Source organism: Aplidium turbinatum, chromosome 6 (genome assembly GCF_918807975.1).
Source record: "Aplidium turbinatum chromosome 6, kaAplTurb1.1, whole genome shotgun sequence".
Classification (NCBI taxonomy): domain Eukaryota; kingdom Metazoa; phylum Chordata; class Ascidiacea; order Aplousobranchia; family Polyclinidae; genus Aplidium; species Aplidium turbinatum.
Window position 1 is genome coordinate 20722009 of NC_137477.1, and position 14048 is coordinate 20736056.

A 14048-nucleotide genomic window follows, 5' to 3' on the forward strand; every position below is an offset into this window, starting at 1 on the left:
AGAGGTGAGCGGTGTTCTCAACAACCAGCTGAAGCCGGGAGTCGAACCAGGTTTGCGAAGTATGTAGGATATGTAATAAAAGACCTTTACATCAGTTGTAGTAGAGCGTGTGTACTTGACGACTTTCACACTTTCAAGGTCAATTTGTGGTTCCAAGGGCATAAACTGAGTTGATATAACGTTACAAAAGAGCCTGTGAACAAGTTTTCGCGTAGTAACATCAAACGCATTTTGTAGTGAACTCGATAAGTTATGCCCATTCATCAACGACAAAAATAAGTCACTTCCTATATTTGGATGTGTTTGCATGGTTCGATTGTTTACACTTCCATCTCAGGTTGCCTGCTGTTACCAGTTTTTTAAAACAGCGTTTACTATACAATAACCTAAGATGTGTTTTTTGTTAGAAACTTATTAGAAACTTTTAATGGGATTCTTTTGGGACATTTTGCTTTGCTTTATTTCAGCCAACGTTTTGCAAAATTTTTGCAAGAAAACACTTTCAAACTTGCCAAAATATCAATGAAAAAATGTGATTGAATTTGTAGGTTAACATCAAGACATCCTTGCTACACTTATCAAGCTTCACACAACGAATGTCACACTTCACTCGGGTTAAAGCTGGGTTTTCAGACTCAGGGTATAGTATCATCAAACACCACAATCACTTTTCATTGTGTTTAGAAAAGTTTAACTTAGGGCAGTGGTTCCCAACCTTTTTTTGGCTGTTATCCTAATTTCCAACCTGAAGTGAGCCAATTACCCCCACGATCAATTTTCAAAAACAAAAGTGTTTATTGCTATCAGGGATTCGCTATGTGTTTCAAAGAGCTAACTGTGACAATCAGAATACAAGATAAAAATGTGGGGTAAACATTCAATGGGAAGGATGGGCCTGGACTTCAGCCGCCAGCTTTGTGATCCTGGGCTTTGTGGTACTGAGGGCGATTCTTGCGTCGCTTTCGACATCCAGGCGATTGCGCTTTTTTGTCTTCATTCCCAAGACAGTTGAAAATCTTTGTTTATAACCATACGTTGTTGAAAAAGATGTCAGAATATTTAATGCCTGTGTCGCTAATGCTGGTGTGTCCTGGAGTCTGCTAAACCAGAAGGGTTCCAACCTTTCCCCCTTGAAATCAAGTTTCAACTCTTCGTTCATTCGGAGAGTGATAAATTCTTCTTTAGTCGGAAAGTCGTCATCATCCACCTGGCTGTCATCACATGTGAAGGGCTCAGTGCACCATTGGAGACTAGCCGTGTCCAAATTCGGAAAGTAGTTGTCTATCTTCTTGGCTAGCTGGCCTAAGTGGTCAGCTATGTCCTCCTTCAAAGCTGCTGCCAAATCAAGTCCATTGCCTTCGAGGTAGGCTATAGGTCAAGCGTGTGAAACTGTGCCTCTTCCAACTCGCTTGTTCCACAATTTAACCTTTGAGATAAATGCTGCTACGGTTACTTTGGTGTCGATCACAATTAGCTACATTCTTGCCTTGAATTAAAAGATTGCCTTTGTTCAATTCACTAAAGATATCAGCCAGATAGCACAGCTGGGAAATCCACTGTTGGTTAGAGAAGTATTCAGCCAAGTCGGACTTCTTTTTTATCCGAAAAACATGGGCAGCCTCACGAAGTTCGACCAGACGGGTTATCTCTTTGCCATGAGACAGCCATCGTACTTGTGGTACAGTAATCGGTAAGGCGATCTGTGTGGTACAGTAATGCTTCGTATCTTTCTTCCATCTTCTTGCACAGATCCTTGAAAAGACGGCTGTTCAATTCCTTCGCTTTTATAAAGTTCACAACCGTCACTTGCTTCTAAATCGGATCTCGTTACCCCCCAAAACCAGGCAAATTACCCCCGGGGGTAATTTACCCCCAGGTTTGGAACCACTGACTTAGGGTAAGTCTGCACAAACTATTTTATAAGTTGACAAACTTCTGATTAACTTAGATTAAAATGCACATTTCTCATACTAAATCGATAAATCATGTTTTTTTGATAAAACTGTCATCTTAAGAATATTTGAGAACCTCTTCAGAAGCCAGCAGTTTCAAACTGATTGCTTTGTAAGCAGCTCTACGTGACAAACCGGGTTTTTACTACAAGCTTACCTGGTAGCCATCCCTTGAGTCAATCGGAACTACCCAACAAATACACTTTATTTCACTAATTACTATTTACTGCAAATGCGTTTCTATTGGAACAGGTGAAGCTGATACAAAGCTTATACAGAATAGCCAAATGTCAAACGCGATCAACATCATACACGTCAATATATATATCCTTGTTTAAAATGTACTTGCTGAAATGACTTAGCTATTTTAAATAATTAATCAGATTAATTAATTGTATTTCTTCTTTTTGTGAAGAGGTTTAAATCTAAATGACCCAAAAAATTTGTGTTGGCCCATGCAAAACATTTAATTTGAACCAAATCACAGGAATATAGCCTACTAATATACACTCAAAGCAAGCCTAGTGTAATTTACTTTTTGTATCGAGTTTCACTTTCTGTTGCGTAAGCGCACAAGTTTTCTAAATTAAACAGTGGCTTAGATGTCACTCAACAGAATATATTTGTATGGTGGTCAATGATCTGTGCAATGCGGAGCCAGTTGCCAACTTAAGATCTTGCTCGATTGTGGATACAAACGTTTTGTTTTGAAATAGAATGCAGGAATAACAAGTTTGTTTTTTTGTAGTCATTTGCATTTATAAATGCTATAGTCGATTAAGAATTTGAGTCAGTGTGTTACAAATTTGGAAAAAAGTAAATTTGTTTTTCTGTCTGAAGCTTGATTTGTCTATTTTTACCTTTTCCGTCTTCTTGCGATCTTCTAGTGTAAGAAAACACATTTTCAGTCGTTTGATTTGAAGTTTCAATCTGACTTAATGCTTTGTCTATGTCAAAGTAACATTTTTGGATCACGTCCAAATGAATAATAATTAGCTATTTTTATGGTTAATTACGCAATTCTTGCCTCATTCTACTCCAGTTCTGTTGTGGCTATTAGTCAACGCTTGCTGATTACTTTAGTTCATCCTAAAAAGTAACGAACCGAATCCGAAACTCAATGAGGTTCGGAGAGATGTTTTATGAATAAGATGATGCAATTGTTTATTTTCATTATGTGTCATAGTTATTTAATTTCATGCCAAGTCTAACGCATCATCCCCATCATGTCGCCTGGCGTGACCGTTTCTGAGTTCCCAGGTGTAAGTTCGTTGCCCCGGGAGCAGTGGCGGATCCAGAAGGAAGGAGCAGAAAATAACTTTATTCACTGTGCATTTGCAAGGCCAGGTTATTATAGAACTACACATGATTGTGTTTTGTTGAAATCGCCCCCTCCTCCTAAGACTACTTGCTTGATCCACCCCTGGCCTGGAGGGCGTCAATACTCAGCACAAAAGGAATAGATTTGTGGTACCAGTGTTCTCGGTTGTGCCTGGGCTGAGGTTTCATTGGAAAGCGCTGAAAGTATATATATAAAACTAAAACACAATTTACTTCAATATGGGCCTATTTTGGTAGAAATAAAATACACTGAGGTTGGTATGTTTTTTAAAACAATGTACAAAAAAGGAAAATTATTGACACATATTAGGCAAATGCTAAATTACTAATCAGACTTGAAATTGCAACATAGGCTACGTGGGCCTACTTAATTTTTTTATTTCTTACCATCTTGGACAGCTTATCATTGATAAGTTTATGGGTGGCTTCTTGAGTTAAAGACCTTGAATGATCACTTCACATCCTTCCGCAGCTGTGATGCTATTATCATTTCCTTTTTTTTTAATTGTGATCTTTTCAACAGTTTTACTGTAGATTGTTTTGTTTTTTTAAACAAGAAAAAATTGTAAGTTACATTGGTTTTGATTTATCGCCCATCTTTTTTGCAGCACCCAATAAACATCTACGTGAATCTGACATGAGGGAATGAATTACGCTCAGAAATTTTACTTATAAGTGCGTTAAAACTACACCCAAACCTTGGAAACACTAAGATATACCATTATCGCGGTCAAAGTGCTGTCCTAGTGCTACTCTACCATAAGCACATCAGAAGTATGACGCAACACATCTATTTATATTTAAATGGTTTATTACTAACAGAGTCATAACATCTTTTGAAAATCTTGTTGGTTCTTTATCCATTATAAAATCAGAAAATACTTTCTTTTGCAAATTTGTCACAAAGAATAAAAAAACATTTCCAAACTACTTTTTTGAATTAACCCCAAATACTTGTTGCCAAATATATCAAAAGCCCAACATCGCTGGCCACGTATCTATTTTATTTGAACTAAAATGAAACATCTTGTCTGGCTTTCCGCGCACAAGACAAAAAATTGTATGTTTTGTGGTTAGATTTGACGAAATGTCATGATTTTTGCGTAATATTTGTTTATGATCTCCCGTAAGGTCAATGCTGTCTTATTGTCTTTTGACGTAGGAAAACTCATAACTCTGACAACGCGATAACATAAGCAGCTCAGCCAACAACGGCTGATCTTATCCCAAACAGTAAACTCGTTTCTTGTGACAAAATCTAGTTGACAACATCAGCAGACGTGTAAAGAAAGCTAGTTTTGCCAATTGCAATTGCACATTCACAGCTAATGACGTTCTTTTGTCAGCCGAAGAGTGAGAGTAGATACTGCTCTTTTGGTACGGTTTCTTTCCAATTTTGATGTCATTTCTAACAAGATTCACAGTTTTTGCACTTATAACAACTTTTAAACGGTTTTACGATTTTTTCAATTCAGTGATCTTTGACTCTTTTGAAAGAAAATTATGGAAAGAGTTTCCAAGTTTTTAGTGCTCTAATAGTTGCTTCAAAACGGTTTTTATTTTGCAACATAGATCTCCCACATTTTACCTTTTCTTTACTTTTGTTAGGAAATCGGATGTGATGGAATTGCCGGATCACGCATGACTATAGACAAATGCGGAGTGTGCGGAGGAAACGGAAAATCATGCCAGATTGTTGAAGGTTCGTTTTTCAGTGGCGTTTTAACTTGTATTGAAATTGAATACGTGGAGAATGCGTGTTGAGGCAGTGCATTAAAAAACACAATAGTTTGTTTCAAGCTTGACGGAAAATTTTTGTTTTTAGGAATATTTCGCGCACAAAACTTGGAGAACGATTTTCATTTGGTAGTAAACATACCTGTGGGAGCTACTCATATCAACATCACAGAGACTCGGCCCACAAGAAGTTACCTTGGTGAGAAAAAGTAGACAACATAAAATGATTACTAGGCTCAGGTATTAAATTAACTAGCCAGCTGTGTTGAACTAGAGAAGTAGCCATGGGAGGCTTGGAGGAACAATCTCATTTCAAAATTTTGTCTTGTCTCACCAAAAATGGGTTTTTAATGCATTTACAACGTTTTAATGACATTGTATTACATGTTGAATGTTCTCCCAGTTGCTTTTGCCCTCCTAAAATTTTCTTTCTTGCTACGTCACTGTGTTAAACCACGCAATACAATGAATGCTTAGATAATATATAATATGTGTGTTTGGAAGTTGTCTGTGTTTGTCATCACTTTCACAAATTCAACATTTGTTTTAATTATTTGACGTGTTGCAAGATAAATTACATTAGTGTATTATAAAAAAGCTTAAAGGCTTAAGCGAATTGATCCTACTTGTATCACTTGTAAATTGCAATCTCTTAGAGTTAGACTACAGTATACCGTGTACATCAATAGGCATCCTGGTTTGCATCGCACCAACTTTAATTCATGACAATGGAGTGGATAACATCACAACAGGATGTTCAAATCCTAATTCATTGAAGTCCAAGGCTCAGTGCGCTAATGATACAAGTTTTAGCACTCAGCGCAAATTTATAATCAGTTTGTGGTTTTGTAAATGAATGGATATTGCTGATACGACCAGGCAAAAAAGTATACACTACGGATCAAAGTGGGATTATTTTTTTCACAGAGTGCAGTTTGACAGTTTGTGGTAGTTTTTGGACTGCTCGTGAAAAAGAGATGTGTTTAATGTTAAACTCGCTTCATAATAACGTCATATTGCCGCAACCTGTTCGCATAAAATTTTACAAAGCAAGTTCTTACTCAACCGTTTCGATTTATTAGTTATCGCGATAGCTGAGAATAAGAACCAACGTAAAATCATAAGGTAGTTGCTCAATTTGAAAAGGTTACACAAACATTGCAAGTCTTTTTCAGATTTCGGTACCAAGGTGTTATTACTATGACTAACATTGTCGGTTGCAGAACACGTGTTTTTTCGCTGTTTGCTGCGTTGTTTTTGCCATACACTTGTTTTCTGCTTTTGGTTTTTCCGACTTGTTGACTTCAAAGTTAAGTTCATTGTTAAAATTTTAAACTTCTTCGCCTTGAAGCCCAATTGTTATTCAACACGTCGATTCAACATCGCATTGCATGTTTTTAGAAGAACAGCGACATCGTTTCGTTTGACTGAAAAATACAAACACAAACATGTTTTGTGATATGATAGACAACGCCGTTAAATATACCCCACAAACTAGCATTTTTCAATGGTGCTGAAAGTTGAACAGCAATGAACGTTTTCATGTTCGGTGTCCAAAACTAGCAAAATATGGCAAGCCGATATTTTATGAAGAATTCCTTGACGTTTCATTACGTTTCAGCTCTCAGATCTTCTGCTTTGAATGGAAGATTTTACATTAACGGGGAATTAAAGTTGGGTCACCCAGACCCATCAAAAACTTATTTGGTGGCTGGGACCTTTTTCAAATACACCCGACCTTATCCCACGAACCGCGGAGAAAGCTTGTTTTCTGGAGGGCCCACAAACGAAGCTTTAGATGTTTTGGTGAGTTTTTGTCAAACCGTTCTGATTGAAACCAGCTTCGTTGCAGCCTGTTTTTATTCTTGCATTTAGCTTTCATTCTACGATAATTGGCTTGAAACAACAGCTTTAACAGCTCAACAAATATCATTTGTAATTCAAAATCAACAACTCAAAGTCAATGACACATCCTGTAAATTGAAACACAGATTAGGCATGAAATTATTTTTAAGGTGGTTTCGACTCAATGCAAAGAACCAATCGCGTGCATTGTTACTATGATTGAATCTTTGTGACGTTAAATGGAAAAACAGCGCAGGGGAATTCTGTTTTTATGATAGTGTGCTAATTTACTATTACTACGACGTTGAAAATTGATACAAAGATACGAATCAAACGGTTGGTCTCTCATTGCCACCCACGCAAGCTCAAGTTAGTAAACTGTTCTATCATGGAAGTTGCAGTAGCCCTAGTAAAAGCGGAAAGAAATCACTTATTTCTACCAAGCAAACTATATTGCACTCACTTTGTCTTTTAGTTCTACTTCATTAAGTGAAAATTTCTAAGCTTTTACAGATGATTCTGAATATTTTTACTTTTACTTGTTATTCTGAGTATTTTTTCAGTTGTCGAATGACTGAGGTATGCTTCTTTTTGTTTTATTGCTGGCAAGATGCACGTTCTTTCACTTTCTCTTGTGAAATTGACTGATGTTGCATGTAGACCTTCTGCGTACCGTTTTTTACGTTCATGCAACGTCTGCAGACGTTGAATCAATGTAAAAACGGTTGGCTTGCTTTCAAAAATGCAAAAATGCAACCGTCGAGCACCAAGCAGCTTTAAGCGCATTGGCACCAGTTATGTTTGTGATGCGCCACAAAGGTTTTTTGAAAATTATAATTATGGCTGCCGGCTCGCTAATGAAATTAAAGGTAAAAAATACTTTACCAGACGCGGGTCGGGGAAGTGATTTGTTTTCTTTTATGTCCTTGTTAGGGAGGTTTGGGAAGTCAATTAAAAACTGGCTAATTGAATCAGTTCTTCTGAAAATGACCAACTACCGGTGATTGGCATTTTCCAGACGACAAACTTTGACTGGCCCTCCTTCAAGTTAATTGTTGTTTTTTGGTTGAATCCAATTTCGTTATTCAGCAAAGTTGGCAATTTTACAAGGTAAATCCTTAGCAACAGTGAGAACAACCATAAACAAATTACTTTAATAATAAATTAGCGCATTTCGTTGTTAGGCTTTATAATCTTCCAAGCAGTTTTACACACAGCGAATGCGTTTCTTCTCTTTTTGATAACCATTTAGTGCTGCCCATGGGTGCTGGTATTCGATTGTCAATGTCCACGCAAAAACAATTTTATTTTAGTGTTGTCCACTCTAAGACGTGTCCAGTAGCAAAAAGAAAGGAGCATCAATAAAATGGGACTGCTAACTCAATGAACGGGGAGAATGATAGAACCTTGTGTAGAGTCTGTGTCTGCGATCTTTTGTAGTGGTTTTAAATTTTGCCCAAAATTTTTTAACTGTTTGTTTGAAACTGAATAAAAATAATGTGTTCAGAGTAGGTAATTTTTTTTTATCAAAGATTTAATTTTGCTGAACGCTTCGACTATTTCTCACATTTTACTTCACATTTTCATTCTCTTATAGGTTGTTCATTGTTAAAGGCATACTAAATGAAAATTTCAAACCGGAATTAAGCATTAAAATGAGTAAACTGAACATTCAAGAATACATTTCAAAAACAATTACCCAAAAAAAATTGTTTTCAATGGCGCTGGCAAGGCCCAAAGTCCAGTGTTTCATTTATTTTCATTTTTTTCAAAATAACTAAAACGTGCAAACACTGCTCGAGAATACGTAATAAAAGACAGCAATAACAAAAGCCACGTTACCACGTCTGATGTTTTGAGCAAACTGTCTGCTGTTTTGATGTTGAAATGCGCTGTTTTGATGTACATACATACATAGCCTACAGTCAAATCGCCCGCAGTAACAATTATTGCGTGATCTGTTGATTGCTAGTCTTTTGTTACGTAGACTGTACAGTCGCACGCTTCGTTGCTCAGGCCCAATCTCATTTTGAAAGCTCTGACAAAAGCACGCGCACAATGGTGGTCAGACCGCAATGGGGCAAAATTTTATTGAAAATTGTTTTATGGTAGCATGTTAAACACAAAGAACGTGGAAAATCGCCAAGTCAGGTTTTTCCTTTAGTACCTCTTTAAAATATGTTTCAAAAAAATATAGATAAATAAAAATGGAAGTGGATACAGAAAACAAGAGACCATTGTGAGTATGCGGAATGAAACCGCATAGTATGAAACCGCAGAAATACTTGGTTTTAATTTTATTAAACTTTGCATTTTTGCTTTTCTTGGAATCACTGTTGAGTGAGATGATCAATGATCATCCAATGACGTTATCGGTTTTTGCTTCACTGTTTGCCACAAAACAATAGTCCACCATTTGGTAAAACCTTGCATTTACCCACCACTGGCATTAAAATAAAAAAATGTATGATTTGCCTCACAAAGTGTTGAAAGCCATTTGTTTGCTATGTGTGCTTAGCATTGTGGGTAAATTTGTGTGAGCATTGGACAGAAGCAATGATATTTGACAATGCCGTTGGAGGGGATACCATAAAAATAAAGTGTTTTAGGTTTTACAGTAGATCAATTTGTTGACAAGTCTTTGTCCAGTCTCTATGCTCTACCGATCGATGAAGGTTTGCGGTGTGAACTTAAGATTGTAATCTTTGATGATTACACAAGTTTTTTATTCTCGGAAAAACGTAAATAACTTTATCAGCAAACAACTGCCTAAGGTTTCTTAGTGGTATGAGGCCTACGCAATTACCTGGATACAAGATCTCTCTGCGGCAAAGCTGCAAAAGCATGTTATTGCTTGTTTTGTCATCGCCACCGGGAAGCTTACTAGCCCTGGTAGTTTTAACAATACATCACAACCATTTATTCCTATTTTGCAAGAATAGTCATTTTTGCCATTATGTAAGGTTATCAAATGTTTTCTGTTTGGAAGATATGCTATTTTTTTGATGGAAAATGGTTTGTCTTCCGAAGACATTCAAATGTGTTTTAATGTCCTTTTTTTAGCATTTTAAGCAATAGAATTAAAAAGCACACTTATGCAGGATAAACACGAGTATCTAGTCTATCACTCATAAAACAAGAACTACAGAACCTATTGACGAACACTTGATAATGTGGAAATTAGTTTATTGCACTCTTGTAACTTTGTTCCTTCGTGGATTGTTTACTGTAGACTTCGTCATCCAAACGTCGCCTATATCTTGTTATTTTTAAGAAACTCATTTTGCAGTTACGTTTTTGTGTACTTTCCGCCCCTTTTTTCATGCGATATTTGTCTGAAAAATTCTGCACTCAGGATAAACAATTTTTCTGGTAGGTACAGGCGATAAGAAATGATTTATGGTAATTTTTGGATTTAAAACCTCATTTTAAATTTCTTTAATGGGATCAGGTTGTTTTTACAAAAATTTGCGTTATCACTTTGCGTTTCTTACATTTTGGCAACCTACAATGATTGTCCACTGTCCAGTAGTCTATGCCAGTACAGAGAAAATAGCTTAAATGAGTGAAATGATAGCTATTTTTACACCGATGCAATTTTGACGAGAAATCATTAACATTGGAGAATTTGTAACAAAATCGGAGCTAGTCACTTCAGTTATTTTTGGTTTTCTCTATAAACTTAAGACCACTGGCGCCGACTTACGGGGTTACGGGGTGGCCACGCCATCCCGTAACCGTTGTGGCGGGGTGGCAGCCACCCCGTTTAGATTTCATTACTTACTGCAAATAAATGTAACTAATTTGAACGGACGTTTAAATTTTTCTTTTGATGATTGGTTTTCGCTTCAAGTCAACGTAAAGCAAGAGGTGAACCAATACAGTATTGCGAAGAAAATGATTGTTTTTGTTACAAGCATGATACTCGCGTAACATCAAGCAAGCTACGTGAAGATTACGCAACACGTGGCTACGAGTTTTTTTCTTGTTGTTGCGATCGTTTTATTTGTTACTTGTCATAAGTCATTGTTACATTTGTTAGGTTTACAATGGGATTTATCAATAAAATACGATCTTTCCATTGCCTCCTTCAAAAATCTTTTTTTTAAATTTTTAAACTGCTCATAATATCGCTATAAATTATGCCAGCTATAAAATACTTGGAAATAAAATTATCTCGATGATTAATAACTCCACCCTCCACCCCCTAAATGAATATCTATTTTCAAATTTTATTAAAAAATGCAATTTTTGAAACTTTTTGAGTTTTATTTAAAAAGTGCACTTAGAAAAGTAGCAGTTTTAACGTTCTGCAAATTTACACGTTTACATGATTCTATTCGAGGAAAGCTACACCCCCTGCCAATTCCCAATAATAAAAGCAACCTTTTTCAATTGCTCAAGATTTTGCATTTTGAATTATTTTCCGATTTCAATTGGTGTGTACTGTCATCTACTTCATGCTTTAATTTCTACTTTGTTATCTACTTTATGCAGTAATATTGCGTGATAAACTGTGAGGTGGGAATTTATTGGTCTGACATAGGAGTTGCTTGTTACATCATAGAAAAAATTACGAAAAGTTGTCCAGTAAAAGTTTTTCGCCGACATTCCAGTTTTACTCAGCTTAAAGATGCCACCGAAAAAGCGTTCAAAATTGCAGCCCTCCATTGAGTCATTTTTTGTTGCGTCTAGTCAGGATTTCAGCCAGCATGAAAGTGACCAAACGCCTGAACGAAACGAAAGTGTGCCACTGCCAAAAGACGTTCTAAGCACGATCAGGGAGGTGGAAAAACCGAGCACGAGCAGGATAATCGCTGTTGAAGGGAGAAGCTATCAAAAATCGTGGGAGAGCGAATTTCCGTGGCTAGAATACGTTAGATGCAAACAGGGGCGCCGGAAGCGGAAGGGCAGGGGGGGCGGATTCCCCCCTTGCCCTCAATTTTTCTGCAGATGGAGGGGCAGGGGGGGCAATGGTGCCCTTTTAAGGTCATGTAAGCTAATGCACATTTTGCAATGTAACAATTTCTGCTATTCGCTTTTAGCCTAATTATAATCTTTCATTTTTGCCTCAAAATAATATTACGGCACAAAATTTTGCAACACAGTACAAGCCTTAAAACTCGTTTTTTTTTCAGCAGCCATCGTGGCCTACCGGGAGCTCCTTCTCGGCGGCCAAATCTGCGTGCTTGGAGGCCAAAATACAAAATAAAAACAACGATAGCACAAGTAAATAGCATTAAACTTGCAACAATGTTAAAATGATCACTTAGCGTTGTTGAAGTCTGGGCCTGGGCGACGTCCTACAGTAGAATCGTTGCACCACGCAATAACTGCTTTATCGGGATTGTAATCCAGTACTGCGGGACCATTCTAACGACACTCGCACGATTGTCTCCAATGTGGCTGATTTTAAAGAAGTTTGCCACTCCCCTAGAATTCTTTTCAGCAACGAAAAACAACGTTCGACATGTGTTGACGATGACGTCAAGGTAATAAAATAAGTATTTCAATGATGTGAAAGACATTACTAAAAGAAGCATAATTTTTGCAAAATATGATCAAAAAATGTTTTCCCCTGGGATGTCAACTAATCTAGTTCTCCTTTTCAACAACGATTCAATGTCCGACAACATCGAATCGACATAAAAACGACAATATTGCCAGCCAACGTAAATTAGCACTTCGGATTACAACTTTGTTAAAATAAACGTCGAGAATTAGGCCTACAAACAAGACTTACAACGCTGGTGATCGCAGATGGATATATGCCATCAATAACAAATATTCCCGCACAATGCAACAGTGGCGATTATGACGCGCTGACCTAACTTTGCGTCACTCTTTGATACTACATATTTTCGACAGCTAATTCACGATCATTCTATTGCGAAATAAATAATTGGCTAAAAGAGACCGGCGGCCAAACTTGGCCGATTGAAGAGGTAGCACCGGTGGTCATTCAAACACTACTTAGCGGCCATGGCCGCAGGCTGCTTTAAGGCTTGACAGTAGGTTACATCATTATAACATGGCATGATGCCCTTCTTTGTATACCGGACACTTGTAGGCTATCATTACTCAATACATAGTGAGCTGATAGATTAGCATTATCGCTATATCTTATCTTAAAACTTAAAAAAAAAAATTGGCCTTTTAGTAAACAAAAGTGCCCTTTTTTCGTAATCTTGCCCCCCCCCAGTCAAAAATCGTTCCGGCGCCCCTGGATGCAAAGATAGAGCATTCTGTCCGATTTGCAACTATGTCGCAACTGCTTGATCTATTTGCAAGCAATGAAACAATTTCATTAATGCTTCCAAACGTGGTCTGCATTGTGAAAATATACTTATCGTTGCCTTCCATCACCTGCGAGGCGGAGCGATCGTTTAGTGCACTCAGGCGCATAAAAACCTACTTGCGATCTACCACGACGCAACAGCGATTGAACCACGTCCTAATTTTAAATGTTTATCAAGCTGAAGCTTCACGTTTACAACTTGACCAGTTGATTAACAGTTGGATTGACAGAGCTGTTGTTCGCAAAAATACTTTGCCAAATGTTAAGTGTCAGAGCAGCAACGTAACAATAAAAGTCACGACATACCTCCTGTGCTTTATTTTAACCCTCTGTCTACCGAAAAAAAAATGTACAAGTTTTGCCGTTGGGGTCCATTGGACCCCAAATTTCCCAGTACTTGTTTTGGACAAAAAAATCAGCTCCGATGATGAAATTAAAGCTCAATAGGAAAGGACGTAACAGACTTAAAAAATCAGAACTTATAAACACTGTAGAAAAACCAAAAATACTCGAAATTTAACAAACAAGTCATACAGTAGGCTAGCCCATGCACAAACCAAACTGATAAGGAATTAGTCTATTCTTGAGCAATGGTCAAAGCATTGAGAGATTTGGCTTTTGGATTTGGCTAAAAATCGTATATTAGGCCTACATATTAGGTCACAAGAAATATTTTAAGTTTATATGTTATCGCATTCATTTCAAATGAATTGCGAATGTTCTTGGCAAACGTTGAGTTTGCAAGTAGTACAGAATTGTCAACATTTTTGGCTTTGTATCTTTCCCAAAAATAGCATCTAGCCTTCTTTGATTTTGGCGTCTGATCTTCAACAGCTGTTTCTTTTATTTTGTTGCGGATTTAGATGTCTTGTTGA

At 37.2% G+C, this 14048-nt stretch overlaps 2 protein-coding genes across 2 annotated transcripts in view; one reads left to right on the forward strand and one right to left on the reverse strand.

Moving 5' to 3' along the window:
* Window positions 1-14048, forward strand: part of LOC145771978 (thrombospondin type-1 domain-containing protein 4-like) — a 48318-nt gene that overhangs the window by 20021 nt on the left and 14249 nt on the right. The window contains exons 5-7 of the mRNA XM_082583762.1: window positions 4902-4995; window positions 5119-5229; window positions 6652-6836. Of these exons, the coding sequence (XP_082439888.1) occupies window positions 4902-4995; window positions 5119-5229; window positions 6652-6836 (390 nt within the window). The remainder of the gene's footprint in view (window positions 1-4901; window positions 4996-5118; window positions 5230-6651; window positions 6837-14048) is intronic.
* The window catches only part of LOC145771977 (uncharacterized), a 228054-nt gene that overhangs the window by 9268 nt on the left and 204738 nt on the right, over window positions 1-14048 (reverse strand). The window lies entirely within an intron of this gene.